At 35.0% G+C, this 26,530-nt stretch overlaps 3 protein-coding genes across 3 annotated transcripts; 1 reads left to right on the top strand and 2 right to left on the bottom strand.

Moving 5' to 3' along the window:
- Window positions 1-11,005: 11,005 nt before the first annotated feature.
- LOC114535800 lies at window positions 11,006-11,749 on the bottom strand. The gene has a single exon (XM_028557125.1). The coding sequence runs from the start codon at window positions 11,747-11,749 to the stop codon at window positions 11,006-11,008; it is 744 nt and encodes a 247-aa protein (XP_028412926.1).
- Window positions 11,750-14,976: 3,227 nt separating this feature from the next.
- Window positions 14,977-17,296, top strand: LOC114535801 (collagen alpha-1(XI) chain-like). Its single transcript, XM_028557126.1, has 2 exons — window positions 14,977-16,042; window positions 17,289-17,296. The coding sequence occupies exons 1-2, from the start codon at window positions 14,977-14,979 to the stop codon at window positions 17,294-17,296; spliced, it is 1,074 nt and encodes a 357-aa protein (XP_028412927.1).
- A 2,241-nt stretch (window positions 17,297-19,537) lies between these two features.
- LOC114535793 (fibronectin-binding protein PlpA-like) lies at window positions 19,538-21,118 on the bottom strand. The gene has a single exon (XM_028557118.1). It carries the CDS (start codon window positions 20,986-20,988, stop codon window positions 20,161-20,163), a length of 828 nt encoding a protein of 275 aa, XP_028412919.1. The 5' UTR covers window positions 20,989-21,118; the 3' UTR covers window positions 19,538-20,160.
- Window positions 21,119-26,530: the final 5,412 nt, after the last annotated feature.

Below are 26,530 nucleotides of genomic sequence, written 5' to 3' on the forward strand. Positions count from 1 at the left end.
GAAACATAGCTCATAGGGATTTGAAGCCTAGCAATATATTACTATCCAATCAGCATTATTGTAAAAAAGATGCAAGGTCCCTAGCGCAAATATACGCAAAATGTCCAGTTGTTTGTAAAGTTTCAAACTTCGGACTAAGCCGATCTTTGCACGCCTAAACCCAGTCTATCGTGAAGTCGCGGACTGATGAAATATGTCGTGGAACCCTCGTGTACATATCACCTGAAATTCACACTGGCCTATTAACAGTTGCAAACCAGAACGACTTGAAAATGGCTAATATTTGTTCTCTAGGAATGGTGGCTTTTGCAATGATAAATCCCAATCTGACATACCCTTATCGTAAAGAATCAGCATGTGAATCTGTTGTATTAAACCAGGGTATTATGAGACATTTCATGCAGCAGAAGCTCCTTCCCAGTCGCGATCCCAAGTATGAGGTTTTACGAGTGACTGAATGGTGGCAGACAATGGAAGTTTTGCGCAAATTTCCATTGCCTGGTCACTAGATATTGTAAAGCTTCGCGTAAGCCAAAATACAGTGCTCGAAACAGCCAACTTTGATCTCGCTCTAAATGTCACGACTGGTGAAAGTGTCGAACAGCATGTGCCGCCCCAAAATGACGGAACCAACGCTTGCACGTTCCTAGCCATTTGAATAGCCGACGCATTTATTCATGTTGTCAATAAAGAAAACAACATCCCATACGAGCGTCTCACATGACTGGCAGAAGAAATCATAACAAACCTTCCAACAAAAATAAATCATCGGCGAGACATATCGAAGAAGTACGATCCTTCAGAAGCTAAATTGATTTTAGAACAGAACGAACTACTTGCATGCAATTATGAGTTATCAGAGGAATGCATATCGGCTCATTGCGTTTTTTCTGAAGCGGGTAGGAAGGAACTTTTGGACGTCTTAACGGAGAAGCAAGGACTATACGAAAAATCGCGCGTTGGGATCTATACCTGCAGCCCGTACACTTTTTTAATAGGCACACATAACGGGTTATGGTTTCTGATTGATACACATCCTATTCCGGAGGAGCTAGGCGGAAATGGCAATGGCATACTGATAACGACTAACGATTTGTCGTACTTTACTTGTACAGTGGATTTTGAAGCGTCTGAAAGTCAGTGGCGTGAATGGAAGTCTCGCGTAGTTAATACCTAAAGCCAAGCCAGAAGTTGAAGTTGGAGCCGATATGTCTAAATTGTTATTAAAGTAAAGGCTCATTTCCACATAGGAAAATTATCCTCAGGATCGAAACTGGATAAGAATGTTTATTTTGTGAGTTGTCAGCTAGAAGTATATATATATATATATATATATATATATATATATATATATATATATATAATTGTATAATTGCTTTTTCTATCCGTTCCAGTCCTGAACGGGATTCAACAAAAAAACGAGCTAGAGATGGAGAACGTGGCGATGAAGATCTTGAAACAAATGAAATTGACACTGATAATGGGGCAGAGGTGAGAACAATAGTTTTGTGTAAATTTTATATAATTTCAGACCAGAATTCTACCCCTGTATTATGAAACGGTCAGACTAAGATATTTTTCAAATTCGGCATATAGAGATATAAAAAGGGTCGCCGGAGCCACGGAGGGCATACGGGGCAGCTGCTCCCCCTAGCCTTTGCTTTAACAAAGCATTATCAAACGTTCAACATTTGGCCCGGATATTTCATAAAGCTCTAAAACACTGCCCCCACCGCTTTTGGGAATGGAATACTTGAACTTAAATTCAGTACAAAATCAGTGCAGTTGCATGGTATAACTGGAAGAAGCGATGAAACTCCTATAAATTGTTTTTGTTTTAGAACTTCGACACTACAACCGGTAATACACCACAAGAAGATCGATAATTTTCACTATAAAATTAATGTTGACGTTTTAACATTGTTCGACATACAAGGATGAGGTATACCTATAGATAGGATATATATATATATATATATATATATATATAATAATATATATATATAATAATACATATATAATATATTATATATATAATATATATATATATATATATATAATATATATATATATATATATATATATATAAATATATATATAATTTTACCGTTGTTTGTTTAATCCAATAAAACAGGGTTTTTAAAATTTATGTATATGTATAGAACCACAAGCATGGTGTTGATTACAGTCGAACCAAGCTCAGACAGCGAAGGCGGTGGAAGTCATGAACACAGACAAACTACCATTCAATTGTTTTTGTTTTAGAACATCGACAGTACAACCGGTAATACACCACAAGAAGATCGATAATTTTCACTATAAAATTAATGTTGACGTTTTAACATTGTTCGACATACAACGATGAGGTATACCTATAGATAGGATATACTGTATATGGATATATATATATATATATATACACCCATTTGCAAAAACGTTGGCCGCAAATAGATATATAGATAGATACCCGAAATCTAATTAAAATTGCATATGTTGTGTAATATGATTGAAATCCTATGCAAATGTAATCATATGCAATTCTAATTAGACTTCGAGTATCTATCTATCTATCTATCTGCGGCCAACGTTTTTGCAAATGGGTGTATATATATATATATATATATATATATATATATATATATATATATATATATATATAATTTCACCGTTGTTTGTTTAATCCAATAAAACAGGGTTTTTAAAATTTATGTATATGTATAGAACCACAAGCATGGTGTTGATTACAGTCGAACCAAGCTCAGACAGCGAAGGCGGTGGAAGTCATGAACACAGACAAACTACCATTCACACAAGAAAACCAGCCATTGAAAGGTTAGTGCAAGTAGAACGCACAATGTGATTGTGAAGGCATTGTACAGAACTTTAATAATTATATAATAATGTTTGTATTACTATAACTTTGTAACTATTACTATAACTTACTTTGATATTTTATACACGGTAAAACATAATCGCTTTTTATTGAATCTTTTCACCAGGAGAGTACCTGCAGCATCTACAGCCGAATCAAGTTCAGACAGTTATGAAAGTATAATTAATGAAACCAGGTTAAAAACTATATATCCTGTGGTTAATGGAACATTAAAAGTTAATTATTTAACTATTAGCTAAGCTAATGATTTTGCGGAGCAAAAGAAAATTGCAACGTCATGCAAATTTCATACAAAAACTATTCGCACCAAAAGATTTTATGAGGTTTAGCTATATACTGGGAAAATTTTGTAAGAAAATTTGCTCGCGAGGCATTAAATGATAACTTATACTATATTTGAAATCACGTCTTGTAGATTACAAGAAAAATTTATTAAAACACATATTAGGCTATTTACTAAATTAAATATGAACGAAAATATTCTGAAGAAATATTGGAGAGCTGTATGATGGTAGAGATTTACTTCCTGTGTACGACTGGAACCCAAAAGACAAAATGTTTATTGAAATCTTTCAAATATTGCAGAAGCCTTCAAACGAAATTACAACGTTCGAAATTGTACCAAGCCTTGTATCTCACAATGTATGTTTTCTTCTGGATGCTACAAGCTTAGAGTCTCAGAATGATTGGAAAAGCGACGACATGGGTTTGTGGCGAAACAATGGCGTCCAGCACTATCGGTATGTTGTAAATGACGAGAACGTGTTTCTAGCTGATGAGATAGAAAACGAAAGCGAACGAGATTCGTACACTATGAAAAGAATATATTACAAGAATAACTCTTTGCCAGACGTTAAAAAAATTGTTTCGTTTTTACAAGGTAAGATCGATATAATATAAAATGCACTTCAACTGTTTATACCGGGTGGCGCAAAAAAATGTTCCTCCTCTTTGACTTAATTTAATTTAAAAACTAAAAAAGATATCATTTTCAAGTAACGTCTATTGAGTGGAGTGGTGTTTAACTTAAATTTTAATGTAAGCCTTGTACATTTCTATACAATATTAGCCAAGATATAGGCGTTTAAACTCAAGGTAGCGTTTCTGGGAGAAGCAAAAAATGTTCTAAAATAGAATGAAAACAGCACGCAACAGTAAGAACAAATATTGATAGCTTCGTCTGGCAAATCCTCACTGTTTTTATGCTCGGAGATGGAATATTATTCCAATGATTTTGCCATCGACGTAAAACTTCTCTTGCATTATTAGTCCTCGCATATTCCAAAAAAATCCAAACTCGTTGCTGTATCGTTAAAGGAGGCATGTTTATAACAAAGCGGGCAAGCTCCTTTGCTTTCGTTCCCTTGTGCATTGCAACACTCCTTGTTCGAACGATGAACAGTATTATTTTAACATCAAATACACTTATACTTCGAATACTTTAATCTAAGAATCTTTAAACATGCAAAGACAACATAAAAAACGCTTTAAAGAACGCCTATCGTGGAAGTTGAAAATAACTTAGTTGAGTCGCGATATTTAGTCATGTCATTCGCTTCGTCAAAAAATGCACCTTTATTTTAAACGGCTCGATCTCGACTAATATTATACAGAATTGTTCAAGACATATATCAAAATTTAAGTTAGACATCACAGCGTTCAACAAACTTTATTTGAATAAGATATCTGTATTAGTTTTTTAATTACGATAAGTCTAAGAGGGGGAACATTTTTTTGCGCCACCCGGTACAATATTATATATTAGGAAATCCTGAAGATTTTAAATTGAACCAAATTGACGGGTTAAAATTATCAAATCGGTAAGATTGGAAAACCTTTTCAAAGAAACCGTTAACGTCGCGGGGATGTCCTTGGAGCTGATATTACTTTTAATCTTGGAAGATTCAATGTGACAGTAACGTCCTATCAGAATCTTAAAGTAGAGGACAGTGTAAACAATAATCATCCAGCAATGATTGGATCACTCCTAACAAGTCAAACAAAAACATTTGATGCGTATAACCATTTCTTTAGCAAAATTATAAGTCTGAATAAGGAAACACATGGAATTTTAACTTTCGGTACCGACGGGGAGCAAGAGTTATTCAAAGCAATGAAGTTCAGCTTTCCTTATGCAGTTCATCTTAGATGTTTTAACCATTTCCGGGAAAATTGCAAGGAGCAACTGAATTTAATCAAGCGTGCCCGAAGGAGTACAAAAGCAATTGCTGTATGACATATTCGGACGTACGATTGTATCATTGACGACATTCGAATTCGTACGTCGTCAGATAATTTCCGCGAACTGGCCAGTAGACCGACGTTGAATTCTGATCTAGAATGCATCAGCATGTAACCTATGCTGATAATAAATCATAACATCTGTATGTAGCTATTGTTTGATATTTTATTGCTTTTCGTTTTTTCAATTTTGTAGAAAGATATGATGATTCAGTCTATGATGAAAGAAGCTCGTCAGCACCCTGGCCTGGGAAGCCCTCCTGCTGCTTACTACAACAACATCCCTGAGTGTGTCAACGCGGTGATTAAACGTGGCGTTGAATTCAAAGAAAGTGAGATGAGCTATTTCTGTCAGCAAATGAGCATTTTGCTGTTGCCCCAGAAAGAAGATGTGGAGTCCGCCATCATTAATCATGGACGGTACCGCTTACCATCAAAGTTTGCCTATTTACATGTGCCGCAAGACGAATGGTTCCGAAAGAGTGCAAGTCAGAAAAAAGCCTGCGTTAAGAAGTTTCGAGATGCAAAAATGTCGAATAACGTTTCTGATAACACAACGCAGGCAATCAAATCCTCCTCAACACAATCTCCGGTTAGACTGATCGCTGATCTCTGCAACTCTGGTTTAACATCCGTTAATCCGACTATATCCTGCAGTATATGTCCGAAAAAGTTGAAAAATTGCTAAACAAGCAAGGGGCAATTGTGAGTAGTATTACCATGGCCATATAGTGGGATTGCTGAGTCAGCAAATTTTATAGTGGGATTATTCATAAAAGCAGGTGCTATTTTTATAGTGGGATTACGTCATAATGTATTCAAAAAGCATGTGCTGATTTAAAGGATTAGGATTAACAGATTAGAGTTTAATCCTAACTGATGACGTCACTGATGGCGTCATTCTTATCAATGTGTTTTTAATAATAGCACGTGTTATTTCATTTCAACACGTGCTTTTTTATTTCAGCACGTGTTTCTTTTAGAAAGCACGTGTTTTTATTAATCTTATAAATACATGTAATGTTTTTAACATGTAATCATTATTCCTGGAACATTAATTCGAACGTATTCTATATCATTTTTAATGGCCGGTGGTATTGATGATATTACGCGTCAAATTCAAGACATAATTAATACAAGAGTTCCAACTGGGAAGGATATTAAGAACATATTTCAATCTCATGTTTGTGCTTTTGACATTGATTCTATGATTACTTTTGTTTATGTTTTACGTAGTCATCCGCAAAGATTCATACTTGCACAAGCGATGAGACCTGCATTTGTGTATATTATTAAATATATGTTTTTAAAAGATACTCAATGTGAACGAATAGGTCGTGGGTATACATTATTAACTTTCAATTTAAATAATGATAACGATGATGATAATGATGACGGTGTTTTTATTAAAAAGCATGTGCATTTATTGTAAAAGCATGTGTTTTTATTAATCTTATAAATATATGTTATTTATGTATTTCTATATCATTTTTATAATGGCTGGCGCTGTTGATAGTGTGGGCGTTATTGTTAATCAAATTCAAGATATAATCATTAATAAAAAGCCTCCATCAAAACGTGACATTAGAGGTGTGTTTTATCGTCAACAGACATACGTGCGACCGCTGGATATTGATTCTATGTTTACATTTGTTTGGCAACTTAGAGTTCATCCTTTAAGAAATCAACTGTTGCAAGCACTCAGAATGGCGTTTATTTATATGGTTCATTATATTTTAAGCAGTGACATGGTGGAGATTCTTACACAGTATGCCCATATACGTCCTGGAAAATATTGTATAGAGATTCCGCTTTATTTTACAACTCATAGTGTTCATGTTTACGAAGAGTATGTTGATGTATGGGGACACCATAGAGATGTGTTAAGATTACCACGCGGAATGTTGAAATGTGACTCTATTGTACAGATCGAGGATAAACTTTATGGAATGTGTACATATCAAAGTTATAAATTAATACATAATGCAGTAAAGGGTGTTTATGCTGATATGAGAGCGAATCATAATTCAAATTTTATTTATGTTCGTGGACAACGTGATATTTCAGGTTCCTCTCTTGTAAAAAAGTTATGTACGCATATAGATAACGAGGTATTATTGAACACGGTGATTTCTAGGCAATCATGGAGTCTAAATAAAATAGCAAGGATTTGGTTAGTTCATTTAATACCATATTATCATGATATTGATTAGTAATAACACGTGTTTTTATGGAACGAACACGTGTTTTTTAGAAAGTATAAATTCTGATGTATTGTAGAGGCTTTTTTAGAAGCGTATGTTAGTTATGAGATGAACATAGAAAATTTTAACCATGAATGTAATTTACGATGAACTTTGTAAGAACAATGTAGATATTGATGTTGTAACTTTAACATTTCATGTTGGGGAGATTTATGAGAAATACACAAACACGTATAATGAAATTTTAACAGCATTATCTTATGAGGATTTATTTAAGATATGGGAATTAATGCGTCCTAGCAGTTTCGGACATGTTATATCTTATTTAACATTGGTATATGCATCGGGGAGTGTTTCTGAAGAGGAAAGACGTAGAGCCACGAGGATTTCAGTACCGGTGTTAAAAGCTATCGATTTATCACCATACAGAGAACGGGCAAAGAAGAAGAGGAGGGAGATGCGGGGTCGTTTTTTTAGAATCAGACCTATGGTGTTTATATGTGTATTTATAGGTTATTTACTATATAAGTTATTGTAAGAGGTATAAGAGAAGTATATACGTTTATTTAACTCATTTATACTTTTACTTTCATTATGGATGTAAGGTTTAAGGTACCGGCAAATTTTTATGTATCGGGTCAAAGTCAATGTGGAAAGTCATATTTAATACGTAAATTATTATATCATATTAACGAGATGTTTCATCCTGTTCCATCCAAGATTATTTATTGTTATGGGGAATATCAGAAGGAGTTTGATGATTTATATAACATAGAGTTTGTAGAGGGATTTCCCTCCGATCTGAATGAGATGACGAAGGGACACGAGCAGTCATTAATAGTTTTGGATGATTTAATGAGTGAATGTTCCAAGGATCAACGTGTGTCCGATTTATTTACTCGTGGTTCACATCATAAAGGCATTTCCGTTTTTTATTTAACTCAGAATTTATTTCCTCCAGGGAAATTATCGAGAACTATTAGTTTGAATTCACATTATTTTATTGTGTTCAAGAACCCTCGTGATTCTCTTGGGATTTCAACTTTAGCCAAACAGATGTTCCCAAGACGCACTCAGTATTTACTGGATTCTTTTAATAATGCGACGAAGGAGCCTTTTTCATATTTATTAATCGATTGCCATCCCCAGACTCCGGAGAGTATTCGTTTACGTACAAATATTTTACCTGGGGAGAGACATATTGTATATATGCAAAGGTAAAATGGCTATTTATTCATTTGTATCATTCATTTGAATTAGAATGACATCAAGAAACATATCTGTTTTTATTGCTGGTAATTCCAGGAAAGTAACATTTAAAGAACCCTTTTTAACACGTGAAGGATCTACCATCGCGGTGAAACAGGTTATGGTGTTTTGGAAGTTTAAGAATATTACAAGCGATAATAATAAATTTACGGTTGTGAAGAAGGATGGAACTACTCCTGTCGAGAAAACACTTGAAACTGGATATTGGGATTTTCAACTTTTAAAAGAGCGTTTGGAAGGGGAACATATTACACTTTCACCTAATGTTCATGACAATACATGCACTATCGATTTCGATTTATTAAAATTAAAATCCGTGAATTTAAAGAAGTTTGGCAAACTACTTGGTTTTCCTGAGAATTATAATTTAGCGGTAGAGAAGAAGTCACCAAAACCTGTGGATGTAAATCACGGTTTGAGATATCTTACGATTTCGTGTGATCTTATTGATTCATTCAGAAGTATTGATGTGGATGGGGGGAAGAGTACTGTTCTTACGTATTTACCGGTTACTCCAGATACAAGACTGAATTCTTCCATTTCGGAGTATACAAACGAGAATTATCCAACAATTACAATTCAATCGGATAGTGTTACTTAGATGACATTTACAGTTGGTTCCAACATAAATGTTCCTGTGGATGTTGATGTTCTTTTAAATCTTGTAATCGATATATAATATAATATTATGTTTTTTAATAAAGTTTCATTTACATGATGTCCGAGTATATAGAAAGAACTCTACCGTTTATACAGGTGTTAGCGAAATCAAGACCTCAAATACAAAAAGCTATTTTTCAATACGGACCACCAGATTTGATTATAGCTCTTAGCGAGATTGTTTTGAACACACTTAAAGGTGTAATTCATTTAACTCCACGTCAGAAGCGTCATTTAACGCGTTACAAGAAAGAACTGCGTGCGTTAGTAAAGAGAAACGTTTCTAATAAGAGGAAAAGGAAGTTTTTAGTACAAAAAGGTAGCGGTTTTCTTTCAATGCTTATACCGATAGCTTTATCTATGTTATTTCAACAGTAATGAAACGTATGGTATTAATTCCCGAGGAGAGACTTTTACGTTATGAACAACGTGACAGTGAGCAAGTAGGAGGTCAAACGGAGAATTCGTTTGATGAGTCAGAGAACGAGTTAACAGATGACGTAATTGTACGTGGGATTCCGAAGACCATGAAGGCAAGAGCTTTAGCTCTTTTGGAACGTTTGAAAACAAGACCTGAGGTTATTTCGTGGGATAATACAGGACAAGTAAAATTAGATGGTGTTCTTATCCCGAAGTCTAATATTTCCGATTTAATTTCGGATGCCATGAGATCTCGCAAGTCTTTTAATCCTGAGGGTGTACGTGAGTTTTTTCAAGTCTTAAACAAAATCAATGTTCCAAGAGATTTGGTAAGAAATGAGGAGAGATGGAAGGATGTGGGGAGTAAGAATAAATATGACGATAACATTCTCAAGAAAAGAGTATCGTTTGATCTTCCGGAGAGCGAAGATATGGTACAAAAGGGAAAAGGATTTGATTTTGGGTTAAATTTTTTTGAGAAGGTGGGAAAGAGTTTTAAAGAAGAGATGGATAAGGAAAAGAAGAAGAAGAAGAAGAAGAAGAGTCAAAAAGGGGGAACTATTTTTAGACAGCAGGACTGGCTGGGGGTAGGACCGTTTGATAGAAGATTTTCGATGAAGAGGAGACTTCAAAAGAGGGAGAATATGAAGAAGAAGAAGACAGCTCAAAAAGGCAGAGGTTATTGGGATGGATGGGTTAAATTGGGAGATGCAATGAAGAAAGCAGCAGTAAAAAATAAAAAAAGAGTGAAAAAGCTTTGTAATAAAAAAATGTTTTGAATAAAAAAGATTTTTGAAAAAAGTGTTTTTTATTTTTTTTTAAAATAATTTTTTACAACATTGATTAAGCCCACAAACGGGTTGATTAAATATAACAACATTAAAATGTTTTTTAACATAACATGCTACTTCACAATCGTTCCATGCTGTATTATCTGTAAACATGTTTACAATTTTGTTCATGGTATATCCGCGACAGCGATGATATAGATAGAAGATACAATATTGACCACATACTTCGGTCCAATGACTTTGTAAGGCACGTGCATTCCATTTGAGATTTTCAAAAGAGGGTCTAAATATGTCTTTATAATATTGAGGCGGTTTTCCATAACTATAAAAAAATTCACCGTTTTCCTTTGAAGTAAAATAAAAAAGAACCCAATGCGTTCCAGGTTTTGTGCTAGGATCCGTATTGACAATAAACCCACATGGGAAAGTATTTAAAGATTTCGGTATTTCATCTGCAGGAAATACCCCGCAAAAATATTTTTTAATTATAGGATGATGTTCAAGTACGTTCTTTATTTGTGTGGCATTCATGTAGAAATATCATAGATTACGTTTCTTTCCGAATCTATCTGCACGACATTTTCAAAGTCTCCATAACATACCAAGGAAATAGGGTTAGGTGGAACATCCCCTGCAGCAAACGTAATGTCAAGTGTCAATGAACCTCGTTGTACTGTGTTAAAATAGGGCGAGGCACCACACATATCTGGAGTGAGATCCCATGCGTAGAGGGTATATCCTTTGTAATAATCTTCTCTTGAGATATCGAGACCTGCGTTATAATTCATTTTCCCTGTACCTGAGAATAATGTATTATATGCTTGGATGAAATTCTCTTTGTTTTCTTTATAATTAAGAACCAGTTGTTTAAATGGTATTTCTTCACCATTTGCTGTTAGTGTCACCGATGATACATTGAAGTGTTTAAAGTTATAGGGGTTTTTATCATGGACACCACTAAAAGCATCAGCATTCACAAAACCACACACGAATGTTTTAGGAATGATTCCAGCAAACATATTATCTTTTCTTATTTGTGGGAGGTTTCCAGGGATGGTGAATGCTTTACATTCCACGCGACGTATAGGATAAGTGGCCGGTACTGATTTCAATGCTAGTTCATGTGCTCTACTAACGGTTTCATTGACTTTAACTTTGCGTACTTTAAGAGTCACATCCACGAGCTTTATTTTAGGATTTATAGAATTGGTTGTATCCATCAAACAGAATTTGTCTGAGTTTCGGTTTAGGACTAACTTGAGATCTACCATACTAAGCAGTAATCGTTCCATCATGAATATATCGCAAAAAATAGGCCCGGACATCACCAATAGTTTTCCATCTTGAATGAATTTATGTCGTTTTGCAAAGCCTTGATTTCCACTTCCAGGTATTAAAAATTTCAGATTTTTTGTTCCGCCTTCTGTAAGTGTAAATGTAGCAGATTCTTCCGTTGGAAGACTTCCATTGCTATCCATTTGCCCTGGGGTATCTTTGTAGTATAATGCTGAGGTGAGTTGAGATTTTTTTGCTGAGACATCATAATTCAGGAGGGTTTCTAAATAGGCACGGTAAGCATAGGTACCCATAGCTGGAGTAACTTGTTTTCCATTTAAGAAAACATCAACCTGTTTAAATAGGCTATGCATGAAATTGTTTATGGGGGGTACATTTGATTGATCGTTTCCTCCTAATGGAGTTCCATCCGATTTTGTAATTTTCAGTTCGACCACAAGAATCATTTTTGACATGTCAATATAGTCTTCGGTACCTGCTGTTATGAATGTAATAGGTCCATCATCGTTTTCCACACTCGAGAGTGGGTGATAATCAACCCATCGTCCTTTTTCCAAACTTAATTGTGTGGACGGAATATCAAATAGATCAATTTCGCTTTTATCGCAACGATTTGAATTTGGATGTACGTAGTTATTATTCATTATTATAAGATTTATATGGACTTCTTCTTTACTTCGATATCAGATAGGATATGATTGCTTTTTAAATGTTCATTCAAATATAAGTACTTTTTTATTTCAACCAAATATGTCTCTAGGGAGAACTTTCCTTTGTTTTTTATTCATACCACGTGTTCTTACAACACCAACAGGTCTTTTACGTTTTGTTTTACGTTTCGTTTTACGCCCTTTTCCTGCTTGAGGTTTTTTTCTACCTTTTTTCGATAGAGATCGTTTTATTGATGTTTTACGCTTTCTCCCCCCGATTTGACTTTTCTTAGATCGTTTTCTAGATCGAGATCGTTTTCTGGATTGAGATCGTTTTCTGGATTGAGATCGTTTTCTGGATTGAAATCTCTTACGTTTTTTTCCACCTGATTGTCTTAGGGTCTGACTTGCAGCTTGATTTTGTAATAATGTTTGTAATGCTCTCTCCATTGCCATGTTTGTAGCACGCGTTCCGGCCTGTCTTCCATGTGCTTTAGCTGAATGATATTGCAATATACGTAAATGTCAGTTTCTCTATGCATATTTCCATCGTAAGTTCCTGTTTCTGTAGTTTCAATTTTCTTTTCAATTACTGAATCGTTAAATGATAAGAACCCTAGAATAATAGCCTGGTCTTTTCGTAAATTAACTTTATATCCACTTTCTAGAGTGATAGTCACTTTTCTTCAATGTACGCTGAATTTAATCTTTCTTCTAATTTCTTCCGTAAAGGATTTGTTAATGTCTTCTACATACTCTTCAAGTGAATCGTAATATTTTTTTAATTTTCCTCCTTTCTTTTTTACATCATTTACCATGTATTGAATAGATTCCCCATTCATTTGTATTATTTTCCATTTTACGTAGGAGATGTTTTATAATCCTACTTCCCATTCGCCATTTAGTTCAATACGATGTGGAATTTTTGTAGTATATTCGGTTTGCTTGTTTTCAGGGAAAATATTTTTTGAAGAATCGCTAGGGAGTGTGATATAGAAGTCTGTGTTGTTCATGATTCAAGCTATAAATGATGAATAAATAAGAATACATTTTTTAAATATCTTTTATTTGAGAAGCAGGGATCCACGAGTTAAATTTCGCTGGATATCCCATCCATTTTACAAATTATTCCTCTTTTTTACCCTTCCCCCTCTTTTTTAAGATTTCCTCAACTTCATAAATATCGTCTTCCTTAATTATTCTCTGTAATTCTTCTTTATAGAATGTCCCTTCCAATTCTTCTTGATCATAATCTTTTAATTTATAAACGTGGGGATCGCGTGGTATTTGTTTACTAACGGTAAAAATTTCTTTGGAAAAATTTGGTAAATATCCTTTTTCAAATTTACGTTTCATCTTACTGATTCTTACTTGATCTCCGATATTAAACTTATAAATAATTTTCCTCTTCTTACGGTCTCCATATAAGGTATGCCATACTTCTTGTTCGTTTTTTAAATTTACATTAATGGGTTTCTTTTGAATGCTACGATGTTTACTATTATTATAAGAAGATATTAAGTCTGGTAATACATCAATATATCTTTTGGTCTTCTTTGCTGTAAAGTAACGCCACATCTTTGTCTTTAAGGTACGAATTACACGTTCCACAATCGACGCCTTAGTCTCATTGTAAGTATTGTATAATTGAATTTCCTCTTTTTTCATTAATGCTTTAAAATGTTTATTGAAAAATTCAGTACCTTGATCTGTTTGAATTTTGTGCAGTTTTCGTCCTGATTTTAAGATAGTCTTAAATGCATCAACCAATGTGGGTCCTGTTTTATCCTTTAGAGGTATAACCCATGTAAATTTTGAGAATACATCAATACAAACAAGTAAATATCGATAATCATCATTCTCTTTAGCTATAGACTGCATGTCTGCTAAATCCATCTGCCATAATTCGTCTATTCCTCCGACAATGACTCAAAGCGTTGACGTGCTGGTTTGTGTAAGGTATAAGTATCCTGTTTCATCAACCATTCTTTAATTTTATCTTTAGAAATATCATATTTTCCCTCTCTTTTCACATCGTTATATAATCGTTCCACACCACCGAGTCCACCAACACGTTTTGGATTATAATAAATACTGGAGAGATACTCATCCATTGCCTTCTTCTTCTTCTTTAATTACAGGTAGACTAGAGGATAATCTTATAGGTTCTTCATATTGTTCTTCTTCTTCTTTTTCTTCTTCTTCTTCTATTATAGCCTCTTCTATTATAGTTTCTTCCTTAATAGAGGGTAAATGCTGTTCAACTATCCGTTGTCTATTTACCCGTTGCTTATTAATAGGTTTATAATCTTTATTTATTTTAACGGAATATCCTATCTGAAAATTACCTTCAGTTTTTAAATCTTTATGACCTAGACTTAACCCTACTTTACATGCTCCATGTTTTTCTATATTTTTATTTAATCTCGTTTTTGATTTTTTTGCTCCCATGTTTACAACGTGAGGTTTTAATCATTTTGAAGTAATATATTATACGTACTCTTCTTAAGTAAGGATTCTAGGAAATTTCATTCATTTATAAACCACTCATAATGAAGAGAGGATATCCTTATTCACATGGTAATCTTAATTTTGGATACGAGTATAAATATAGACCTAAGAGTGCAAAAGGAGGTACTGGTGAACGCGGTGAAATTGGACCACAAGGACCTACAGGACCACAAGGACCAAAAGGTGATTTGGGACAAAAAGGTGATCCGGGACCTACAGGATCACAAGGATCACAAGGACCTACAGGACCACAAGGACCAAAAGGTAATCCGGGACAAAAAGGCGATCCGGGACCTACAGGATCACAAGGACCAAAAGGTGATACGGGACAAAAAGGCGATCCGGGACTTCCAGGATCACAAGGACCGCAAGGACCGCAAGGACTGCAAGGAATTCCAGGTACAGCAGCACAAAAAGGTGACAAAGGTGACAAAGGCGATCGAGGACCTCCTGGACCTCAGGGATCCCAGGGACCGCAAGGACGTCCAGGTCTACAAGGGAACCGAGGTCTACCAGGACCAATTGGACCTCAAGGACAAGACGGTGTAAAAGGGGATTCAGGTTCACGCGGTGTACAGGGGGATCCGGGTGTTAAAGGGGATCGAGGAATACGAGGACCGCAAGGTGATAAAGGCGATACAGGCGATAAAGGTGATACAGGATCTCAAGGACCTAAAGGGGAAAGAGGTTATAAAGGGGAAAGAGGCATTCCGGGGGATAAAGGTGATAAAGGCGCTACAGGCAGCATTGGGCCCCAAGGAATACCTGGACCTATAGGACCGCGAGGACCTACGGGACCGCAAGGACCTACGGGACCGCAAGGACCTACGGGACCGCAAGGACCTACGGGACCGCAAGGACAGCCAGGCACTGCTGTGGCAAAAGGTGATAAAGGAGATAAAGGCGATAAAGGCGATAAAGGCTATAAAGGGGATAAAGGAAATGAAGGAAATGTAGGGGTGCGGGGTCCTCCAGGACAACCTGGACCTACGGGTCCTACGGGTCCTAAAGGGGACATAGGAAATCTAAGCTCAGTTGAAAAACGTGAATTCATAATGGTGGATAAAGATTTTGAAAAAGTGAGTTATGAAGATAGTAAAGGAACAAGTAAGGGTACTTACGAAACATTCACATTTAATGATAGTGGACCATGGAAACCTGCTGGACGAGGAAGAAATTTAAATGTTAGCAGAGAGAAAGGAGAGACAAAGGTTCCGCTTTTAGGAACATGCACGGGTCTAAAAGTGGAAATGGATGTTGATTCGGGAAGAAGCGAATCGGGGATCGTTTTTTATAATGAGGATACAAGCGTAAATGCCTACGGTCTGATATTTGCCGTTATGTTTCATGATAAAACTAAACACGGATATAAAAATGTGACTTTTGACACAGCTAAATCAAGTCCAATTGCTTTTACATCAGTGCATGGTTCAATAAAGAATATTGGAACAATAAAAGTAAACGATGAGAGTTATGAGTATTATTTGGCGCGAGCTGGAGATGCTGGAACATTTAATCGAACTCTTGCTAGAGTTGAGTTTTTCTTTACAAACTCTAAAATAAATGATCCTGTTAATGGGAATAATGGTAAAATGTCCTTTACTATTTTTGGAGGATTTAAATTCAAAAATTTTACATCCCAAGACTATCGAAATTCACGTGTAGGGAGCAATAATCTTTTCCCTCACCAAAAAGATTTTGATAAACATAAATTTGCAGATGTTATGGTCGGAAATATTCTTCTTGCTGGTAAATTACAAGCAGATGGAAGTATCGTCGTGGATAATAGATTTGTAATTTTTTGTAATTTAATTAATTTTGCCACACGATACAGCCTTTATAAAATAAATAAATAATATATAAATATATACCATTAAATAAATACAAATAGCAACAAATCAGTTATGAAGTGGCGAGGAAGTCCAAAATAGAAACCATAGGGCTTATAATAAATTCGGACTCCTCATTAACAGGTATAAAAACATTGAATTGAATAATTGAGGCAGGAGTGGCATGGTTAAACTATATATTGATATTTTACACTATACATAGCTACGATCAATTATTAAGTAGATATATTTTTAATTTCGAATGAAATTGAGAAACGGATGCAGCATCACGAATGCCAGCATCCAAGGAGTTGTAAAAACAAGGACCCTGATAATTTACGGAGAATTTTCTAATATTGGTTCGACAGCTTGGTACATAAAATAATCTAGAGGCACGAGTATTATAATTGTGAATTTGATTGGTTCTTATAAATGAGTTAGCTAGATTTGTAGGCAATAGGTTGTTTTCACATTTATACATAAAAATTCCTAATTGAAATAGGTAAATATTATTCAATTTTAAGATACCTAGATTCCTAAAAATAGCATCGGTATGTGCATCATATGTTTCCCTGTTGATGATTCTAATGACACGCTTTTGTAGTAGATTAATTCGATGTAAGCAAGATGGATACGTGGATCCCCAAATTATTATACAATACTGGAGATACGGATATATGAGAGCATAATAAAGAGTACGCAATGCAGATCTAGAAAGGAAAAAGCTTGATTTGTATATAATTCCTATAGACTTTGATATTTTACTTGCAATATGTGATATGTGACTTTTCCAAGTTATATGTTCATCCAATATTACCCCCAGAAACATAGTTTCCTTAACTTGATCTATCTTTCGACTATTTATCTTTAACGATAGATCAAACGTTTGCCTTTTTTGTCTCGGTCTGAAGATCATAAAATTAGTTTTCTTCTCATTTAATGACAACATATTAGCCCTAAGCCATTCAGAAATATTTTGCATTTGCGAGTTGGCAACATTCATTAATTTGGACATATCATCATGTGAGAAAAATATATTAGTGTCATCAGCAAACAATATTAATTCCAATACATCAGACGCATTACAAATATCATTGATATATATTAGAAAAAGCAAGGGACCAAGGACTGACCCCTGAGGCACACCACAAATTACATTATTATAGGAAGAACAAGTCCCATTGTATTCCACAAATTGTTGCCTACCAGAAAGATAACTCTTAATCCAATCAAGGGCCAGTCCTCGAATCCCATAATGATAGAGTTTACTCAACAAAATACCATGATTTACAGTATCAAATGCCTTAGATAAGTCAATAAAAATACCTATAGTATATTTTTTTTGATCAACCGCTTCGGTGATTTTATTTGATAAACTCTGTAAAGCTAATGAAGTAGAATGACTTTTCCTAAATCCATACTGGTTATGAAATAGTATATCATGTTGATCAAGGTAATTAGTTATACGGTTATGGACAATCTTTTCGAATATTTTAGAGAATATATGTAGAACAGAAATAGGTCTGTAGTTGGAGAAAACACTATTATTACCCGATTTAAATATAGGAACAACTCGAGCAATTTTCAATTGCTGGGGAACAACACCTGAATTAATAGATAAATTAATTAAATGCGTCAATGGTTCAAGAATTAGATGACTTGAGCCTCTAACTAGCCACATAGGTATGCCATCATAACCGGAAGACACGCAGTAACGAAGCGTATTAATAATCTTATAAACCTCTTGCTCAGTTGTAGGCTCAAGAAACAAGGAATTCATAAAGTTACCACCGAGATAGGAATGAAAAGAACTAGCGCCTATAGGAATTGTTTTAGCCAGACCCGGACCAATATTTGTAAAGTAATCACAAAAACGATCGGCAATCGCTTTAGGATTGAAATTATTTGATTATTATCTTTAAACTCATGCGGTAATTTCCGAGTTGGTTTTTTCTTATTTATAACCTCATTTAGAATCTTTCAGGTATTTTTAGTATTGGATTTAACATGTTCAAGTTTTCGTTCATAGTACATCCGCTTACCAATACGTATGGAATGATTAAGTTTATTCTTATAACTTTTATATTGAATTGCATTAACAGAGTGCGGATTACGCAAAAATTTTTGATACAGTTTGTTCTTTCTTTTTATAGATTTTAGAAGACCTGTAGTCATCCAAGGTTTCCTAAAACAATATCTAGAAAATTTTATTCTTTTCAAAGGGAAACATTGATTGAACACATCATAAAATTTGTTTACAAAACTAGCATAAGCATTTTGCGGATCATTATATCGCGGAGTATCAGACCAAACAGTTCTGCATAACTGCTCTTGAAATTTAAATAAGTTATTTGCATTTTTCTCACGAACAACAATAAGGGTGTCTTCATTCAACATTGGGAAGCATATCATGAGCAATACAGAATATAGGTAAATGATCAGATATATCAGTAAACAATAAACCACTAAAAGAAAAGCTCTCAAGATGATTAGAAAATATGTTATCAATAAGCGTCGCAGTGTTTGAGGTTATTCTTGTCGGACGAGTTATTAAGGGAAAAAACATATTTGAATACATGATATCGAGAAATTCACTAGTAAATTGATGACAATGGTATTTCATTAAATCTAGGTTGAAATCACCCATTAGATAACAGAGTTTATTTTCCTTAGAAACCGTAGTCATCAAAGTATCAGTGCTTTTAACAAATTCATTTACCAGCTGATGTGGGGTCTATAGACAACCCCGACATTAATATTTTTCCCCTGTGGGCGACATATCTCTATAAATAACGATTCTATTATAGAATCCTCAAAACTAAGGTCATTACGAGGTTTATATTGCAAATTGGAATCTAGATAAATGCCAACTCCCCCTCCTATTCTATGTTGACGATGGTTGTGCACAAAATTATAGCCCTCAATACTACAACTATGTTCATCATTTTGCAACCAGGTTTCTGTAATGCCAATGACTGAAAATTTAGTGTCAACACTAGCGAGTAAACTAGTCAAGTTAGCATAGTTACGAGACAAACTACGCATATTAAGATGAATAAGAGAAAACAGATTACACTTCGTACTAGGTACAATATTTTTTAGTTTATCACCAAAAGTAACCTCAGTAAAATAATCACAGCTAAGTTCTTCAGGATAAAAATTATAATCAGGATCTAAATCAGTAGAGAGGGCTAAACCAGATTTATGACAACCAGGCAACAAGGGATTAAATTTCAATGAACGAAAACGGTCCTCATCAAAACTAACAGGGCCATTTGAAAGTTCAAATAACGCTAATTGAAATTCATCATCATCAAGATGATGAAACGGAAATACAGAAGCGAATTAAAGTTTTAAACAACAAATAACTTATCTGAACAGTCCTTAGCTAGGCCTCTATTCATATCTGATCTTGTAATCTTGAAATTCTTTCAACGTAGTAAACGATAACACGGAAGATGATTCATCTTTTTTTAAATAAATCTTGCCTTGTCTAGACCATACATATTTAAAATTATGATTCCTCTTGAAATGCTTGACCTCTTTCAACAGTATGCGACACTTCGGGGTTAAACTTTCATTAATATAAAGCCATGTATTTTGGGTGAAGCCGAGATCCCGAGCAGATTTATGTCGGAGATTCTTTTTGGCACTCATAACTCTATCGCGAACATCACGTCGAGTAAATTTAGCAATAATCGGGGCAATAAAGCCAGTTGAAGCTGATAGACGGTGGCTTATAGAAATGTCTTGATCATCTAATTTAAGTGAGGGGTCGGCAAGTTCGACTACACCTTTAACTAGTGTATTCGTATCCTCATCTGGATTGACTGGCACACCATGGATTTCAATTAGATCTCGCCTTAGATATTGTTTTATGCTTTCCGTGTCTGATTCAGCGGCTGCAACTTGACATTCCAATGACTCTATACGTTTACGAAGTTGAGAACTCTCTGTACGAAGAGCATTGTTTTCTTGCTTTAGTTCGGCCATCGAAGTTATCAATTCCTCGAATTTTTCACTAAGAAAGCTCTGACTTTTCTTTACTTCTTCAAGATCATTCTTGGTAGATTTTGTAAACTTAGCAAATAGCTCATTCATTTGTTCCGACTGCAGTTTCAAACGCTGGTCAAGAAATTCTTCCAGACCAGTCGAACCAGCAGCCATGTTAGATTTATCGACATCATTTTCAGTGCTTGATTTTTCTTTCTTTTTCGGAGGCATTATGTCAAATTCGATCAATAACACTTATATTGTTAACAAGTAATATGATGCAGTGATTTTATAACTTGAGAGCTTCATAAATTGAAGAAAATCAAAACCTTTTGGCGGAGCACTTCAGTGCATGTCCTCACTGCCTCGAGCACGTGGTCCAATCAAGGTTTGAAGATATTGCTTGGAAATTTATCTGCTGATTTTTTACTTTTATTTGTAAAACAAATAGAATCTCTTACAAAATCAATAACTGTTTCAAAATGTTATTTTCCGTCACCTGCGGGAAATTCATGGTGCAGTGAAAAACAGGATTTCACCGGATATCCAGGTCGCGTGTTTCCATGTTTCCAAGGGAAGGAAGTGTCAATAATTCTTATAACACACGACTTTGACAATGATCGAACAGTCCCTACCGGTTTAACTCTGCGTTTCAGAGTAACTATTCAAAATGAGACTGTTGACGACAAAACAAAAATATTGGGATCAATAAACTATTCCGATTCAAGCATTAGGAATTCAAAGAATGGAAGGATGTATCTTTTAAACAAAACATTAAAATTCACACCGGAAAATACGGACGTCGGATTTACCCTTCAATTTCAGCAAACAGCACCCGCAACATCAATTGGTAACGAGTCTAACTTAGTATTTAAAATCTTTTATAATTAGATAAACAAAGAAGTATAAATAAAGAAATAATTTTTATTAAAAGAACTTTTTAAAACATGTGTTTTCTCTCAACAATAACAATTATTTAACATCGGTTTTTCAAGCTAGCATTTGTTCATCAACATTAGATTTGTGTTCGTCGACATTAATAGGTGTTTGCGTGCATCCAGGCATTTGTTTTATTATTTTTATTAAACGGATAATGGTTCGCATCATTAAATCAGCCTTCTTATCCAATTTCTCCAAGGTTTCAGACATTAACGGTGTCTCGCTTTGTGTCTCTTCATCCCATGACGATAATGGGGATGGTGGTATTACTTGCGGGGATGATGGAGGTGGTGGTGGTGGTGGTGGTGGTGAAGACGATGGTACAGGTAGGTTTACGTTCTCTTCTATCTTTAATGATGTCACATGCACATGATGGCAAATAACATGATATAGCCCATCGTCGATGTTTGATAACTCGTTGCCAAGTATGTTTGAGAGTATGTTTGGAAATTTCTTCGAGATATGTTCGGTTCTCATTTTTCTTGAGATTGTAAAACACGGTATTTCATGTTTATACAATATTTCTTTATCTCTCATGCGCTTAAGAAAAGAGCGCAAAGGTGTTGTTGAAAATTCCTTGCCTTCTCCCCACCAAATGAATACTTCAAATACGAATGAATGAATGTCTGGCTTTTTGACAACCCATCCATATTTATTCTTCCTTCTATGTAAGATCTTTACACGAGATCTTTACATAGACGTTCTTCTTTAAATGTAACAATAACGTAATGTGTAACGTTCATTTTGAAAACAAGAAAGCGAATGAGAAAAATCAAATATAACGGTCTTTATTTATACATAACTGCACGTGTTTTTTATAAATATTTGCACGTGTTTTTTTGTTTCTACACGTGCTTTTTTGTTTCTGCACGTGCTTTTTGTTTTCTACACGTGCCTCTTTAAAACCCATACGGAAGTGTCTTGAAATTATCTATTAATACACGTTTATCGTAAACAACGCTATAGTCTTTCTTCATCTTCTTTGTTACAATGTTCTTCTCCTTCTTATCCCTTGTAATTTTGAATGGATTATTTACTGTAATTTTTGCCTTTATATTACATTTTGCATGTAAATACACAAGAGCACGCACAGTGTTAGGATTTATCTTCTGGGTGACAGAGTGGTTTAATGTGATACCACAAATTTTTGTCTCCGACTTTCCGTCGCTAGTGTGATATGCATAATTCTTTGGACCACCAGACATAAAAGTTGTGATATGTCCTCCCTTTAATTCGTTTGTAAGATCCCCCAAATAATTCCCCAATGGTGGATCTGCTTCACTTTCTTTCGAGATATAAATAACAGAGTCGGTGTCGTAATAAAGTACACGTTCTTGTAACATATCCAAAAGATCATAAAGTTTCAATCGAGCATAGGCTGTTGTAAAAGCAGCAATAACCACATTGGTCTTGTTGTTAGGTTCCAAAAATTCGTTTGTGTTCTTATATTGCACTTCGAGCATGCTGTCGTTCACTATCTTAACATCGCACACCTCAAACTCGTCGGAGGAAAGAAGATCAAAATATCTTTGAGGACTTGTAATCATTTCTGTCTTTGTCACATTTGGACGTTGGGCAAATTTTCCTAAAAATTAAAAACCAATTACTAAAAAAGTAAAATTATATTTATAAAAAATTAAAAATTTTACACATACCCCAAAATGAATTTAACATTAATTTTGCCAGTGCACGTAAACCAGGATTATGTGATATCTTTTCCATTTCTAACATCACACCCTCATGTTCGAAATACATATCGATATAGGACTGTTTTTGTTCCTCCGTCACACACTCCTTTGGGAAACCACTCGCCTCTTGTTTAATCTTCAGGAAAGTATTAACGTAGTCTTTAAATAAATCTTCTGACTGTCTTGGGAAGTGCCATACTTCGTGAATTTTTAAAATTCGATACCCTTTTTCAATGGCTTTCAATAACTCCACATGACACCATGTTCCAGGAATAGATCTTTCTTGTTCTGAGTGTGTGCATGGATCTTGATTAAATGAAATAGCACACGATCTGCATATGGGGAACAACAATTTACCTGGAACGCGATAAGGGAGGACAGGATGAAACAACCCTCGTGGAGGTAATACGATACATTTTACCAATCCAAAATAAGTTGATATATCTGAAAAATTCTCTGTGATGATAGTTGGATGTCCAACAACGGTTCTCGTTGATTTATTACACCAGGGGTATAGACTAGTAAAATCTATGTATCTACAAAAAGAAATGACGTAATGAGAATAAAAAATGATGTCATAAAAAATTCCTTTTCATTTTTACCTGATCTTCTCGTCATTCTCGCATTGATGAAAGAGCTTTACGGCGTTTGTGCGTCCTCCATAAAATGCATCACGCGGTTGGAGAGGGTCAACAAGATCATGATTTTCAAAATATGCACACATGTCTTCATTTAACTCTAATTCTCTCTTTAAATCACATTCCCACATCTCTATTACTTTGTACCCACATTCTTTTAAATAGAGATTCTTTTTCACTGTAGAATCGTAAAGATCACTCATTGTCTTCCCACTAACAGGGTTAACAGTGTCACGAGCATAACACTTTCTACAACCTAAAAACAATAATAACAAGTAATTTATAATTAAAATAATAAATAACAAAATATTACATAATAAATAACAAAATATTACCATGCCATATACATCCATGAAATTCAAATGCTGTATTCGTCTCGATATTATATCCATCCAGTGAATATCTACCAACACGCTTCTCTCCCCCATTTCTTCCATGGATAATAAAAATATCCTCCTTCTTCGATATACAGGGTGTGTCAAAAAAAATGTCCCAAATGTAAAATTTTCGTTTTTCAGGATATTTTGCAGAATTTGGCAAATTTTTGTGTTCCCAGAGATAGTTAAGACTTATCTGGTATACCTTGGCCAAGTTTGGTTTTTCATTAACAAAATTATGTTACCGGGGGGGTGGATTCTTTCCATTGATATTGAGAGGGCTTGCACGCGAAAATGTGAAGCTGAAATTGAGATATTATTTAGCTGTCTAAAAGTAGGAAAGCTTTTTAATAAACTGTCAAAGTTTCAGGAAAAATAATGCATACTCGGAGCAACGCGCGACCCCTAAAGGTGACAAATATTTCACTGCGCGCAGTGGATTAAATGCATCGTTGATTTTAGCGTGACCGATCTCATGCAAGGTTGGGAAAATGAATAAATTAAAGCGAGAAACTGAACACAAAAACAAAGCGATTTATTTGTGATGTTAATCCTCAGCATGTCCACCATTTCATTCTAAGCAAACTGCGGCTCGTCAGAGCATAGTAGACACTGAACAGCGAACCATTCGTCTGTCCAGTCGCCTAGATTTGCCGGTGGTAGCGTAGGCGATTTGCAAGAAAGAATTTCGAACGAAATGGAGAATTTGAGGCAGGACAGACAAATGGTTCGCCGTTCAGTGTTTACATGCTCAGACGAGCCGCAGTTTGCATAGAAAGAAATCGTGGAAATGTTGAGGATTAACATCACACGGAATAAAAATCTTGTTATTAAATCGCTTTGTTTTTGTGTTCAGTTTCTCGCTTTAATTTATTCATTTGCCCAGCCTTGCATGAAATCGGTCACGCTAAAATCAACGATGGATTTAATCCACTGCGCGCAATGAAATATTTGCCACTTTTAAGGGTCGCGTGTTGCTCCCAGTATGCATTATTTTTCCTGAAACTTTGACAGTTTATTAAAAAGCTTTCCTACTTTTAGACAGCTAAATAATATCTCAATTTCAGCTTCACATTTTCGCGCGCAAGCCCTCTCAATATCAGTGGAAAGAAACCACCCCCCGGTAACATAATTTTGTTAATGAAAAACCAAACTTGGCCTAGGTATACCAGATAAGTCTTAACTATCTCTAGGAACACAAAAATTTGCCAAATTCTGCAAAATATCCTGAAAAACGAAGATTTTACATTTGGGACATTTTTTTTGATACACCCTGTATAAGATAACCATTTTAACGCCATGTTCGATTGTTTTACTTTCATTTGATAATCAGAGCGAAAAATACCTATGGTCTCCTCTTGAAGGAAATTAACACAAAAAACCAAGTTGCATGCACTTGCAATAGTTAAGCATCTTTCGAAAGGATCAATATCCGTAATAGTTTTGAATAACTCACGAAATTCCATGCAACAGCGACGTAAGATATCCACATCGGATCGACAATATTTTATAATCTCTTCCTTGAAATCGAAAACATAATTTTGTTCCCTTTGTTCTTTATACCATTCCAGAAATACCTCACGATTCTCTTCCTTCATTCCATTTGTGTTGTAGAAAGCCTCACATGGTATAGGACCCACATAATTCTCATTCTCTCTTCGATTAAACAGATGAGGAAAATATCCTTTACTTATCTCATCAATTCCAAATGTTTTAGGGAAATTTGCCAGAGACATAGGAATAAAATTCAAGGAGTCGATAAACTTGATATTGATCATAGGAACCGATAACGAAAGAATTTTTGCCCCACGCAAAATAATATTATATTTCACAGCATTCTCATTTAGAAAGTTTTGAATAAAATATCCGTCATATCCCTGAAAATTATGGGCTATAAATATACAATCTTGATGCTCCTTTTTGAAAACCCATTTGCAAAATTCCGAGTTTGTATTCTCACCATGAAAGATCCATTCGTCCCCACTTTCGTTATGAACAATGCATAAATTTGCTTTATGAACGCCTTCATCCTCTTGTTGAGCTTCGTAGTCAAAAAAGAACAACTGTGCATACTCCCTTCCTTCAATATTACTTTCCAATGATTCCTCCTCCTCTTCCTTATCAACATTCT

This window comes from Dendronephthya gigantea, unplaced genomic scaffold (assembly GCF_004324835.1).
Source record: "Dendronephthya gigantea isolate DGI-Jeju-01 unplaced genomic scaffold, DenGig_1.0 000125F, whole genome shotgun sequence".
Lineage (NCBI taxonomy): Eukaryota > Metazoa > Cnidaria > Anthozoa > Malacalcyonacea > Nephtheidae > Dendronephthya > Dendronephthya gigantea.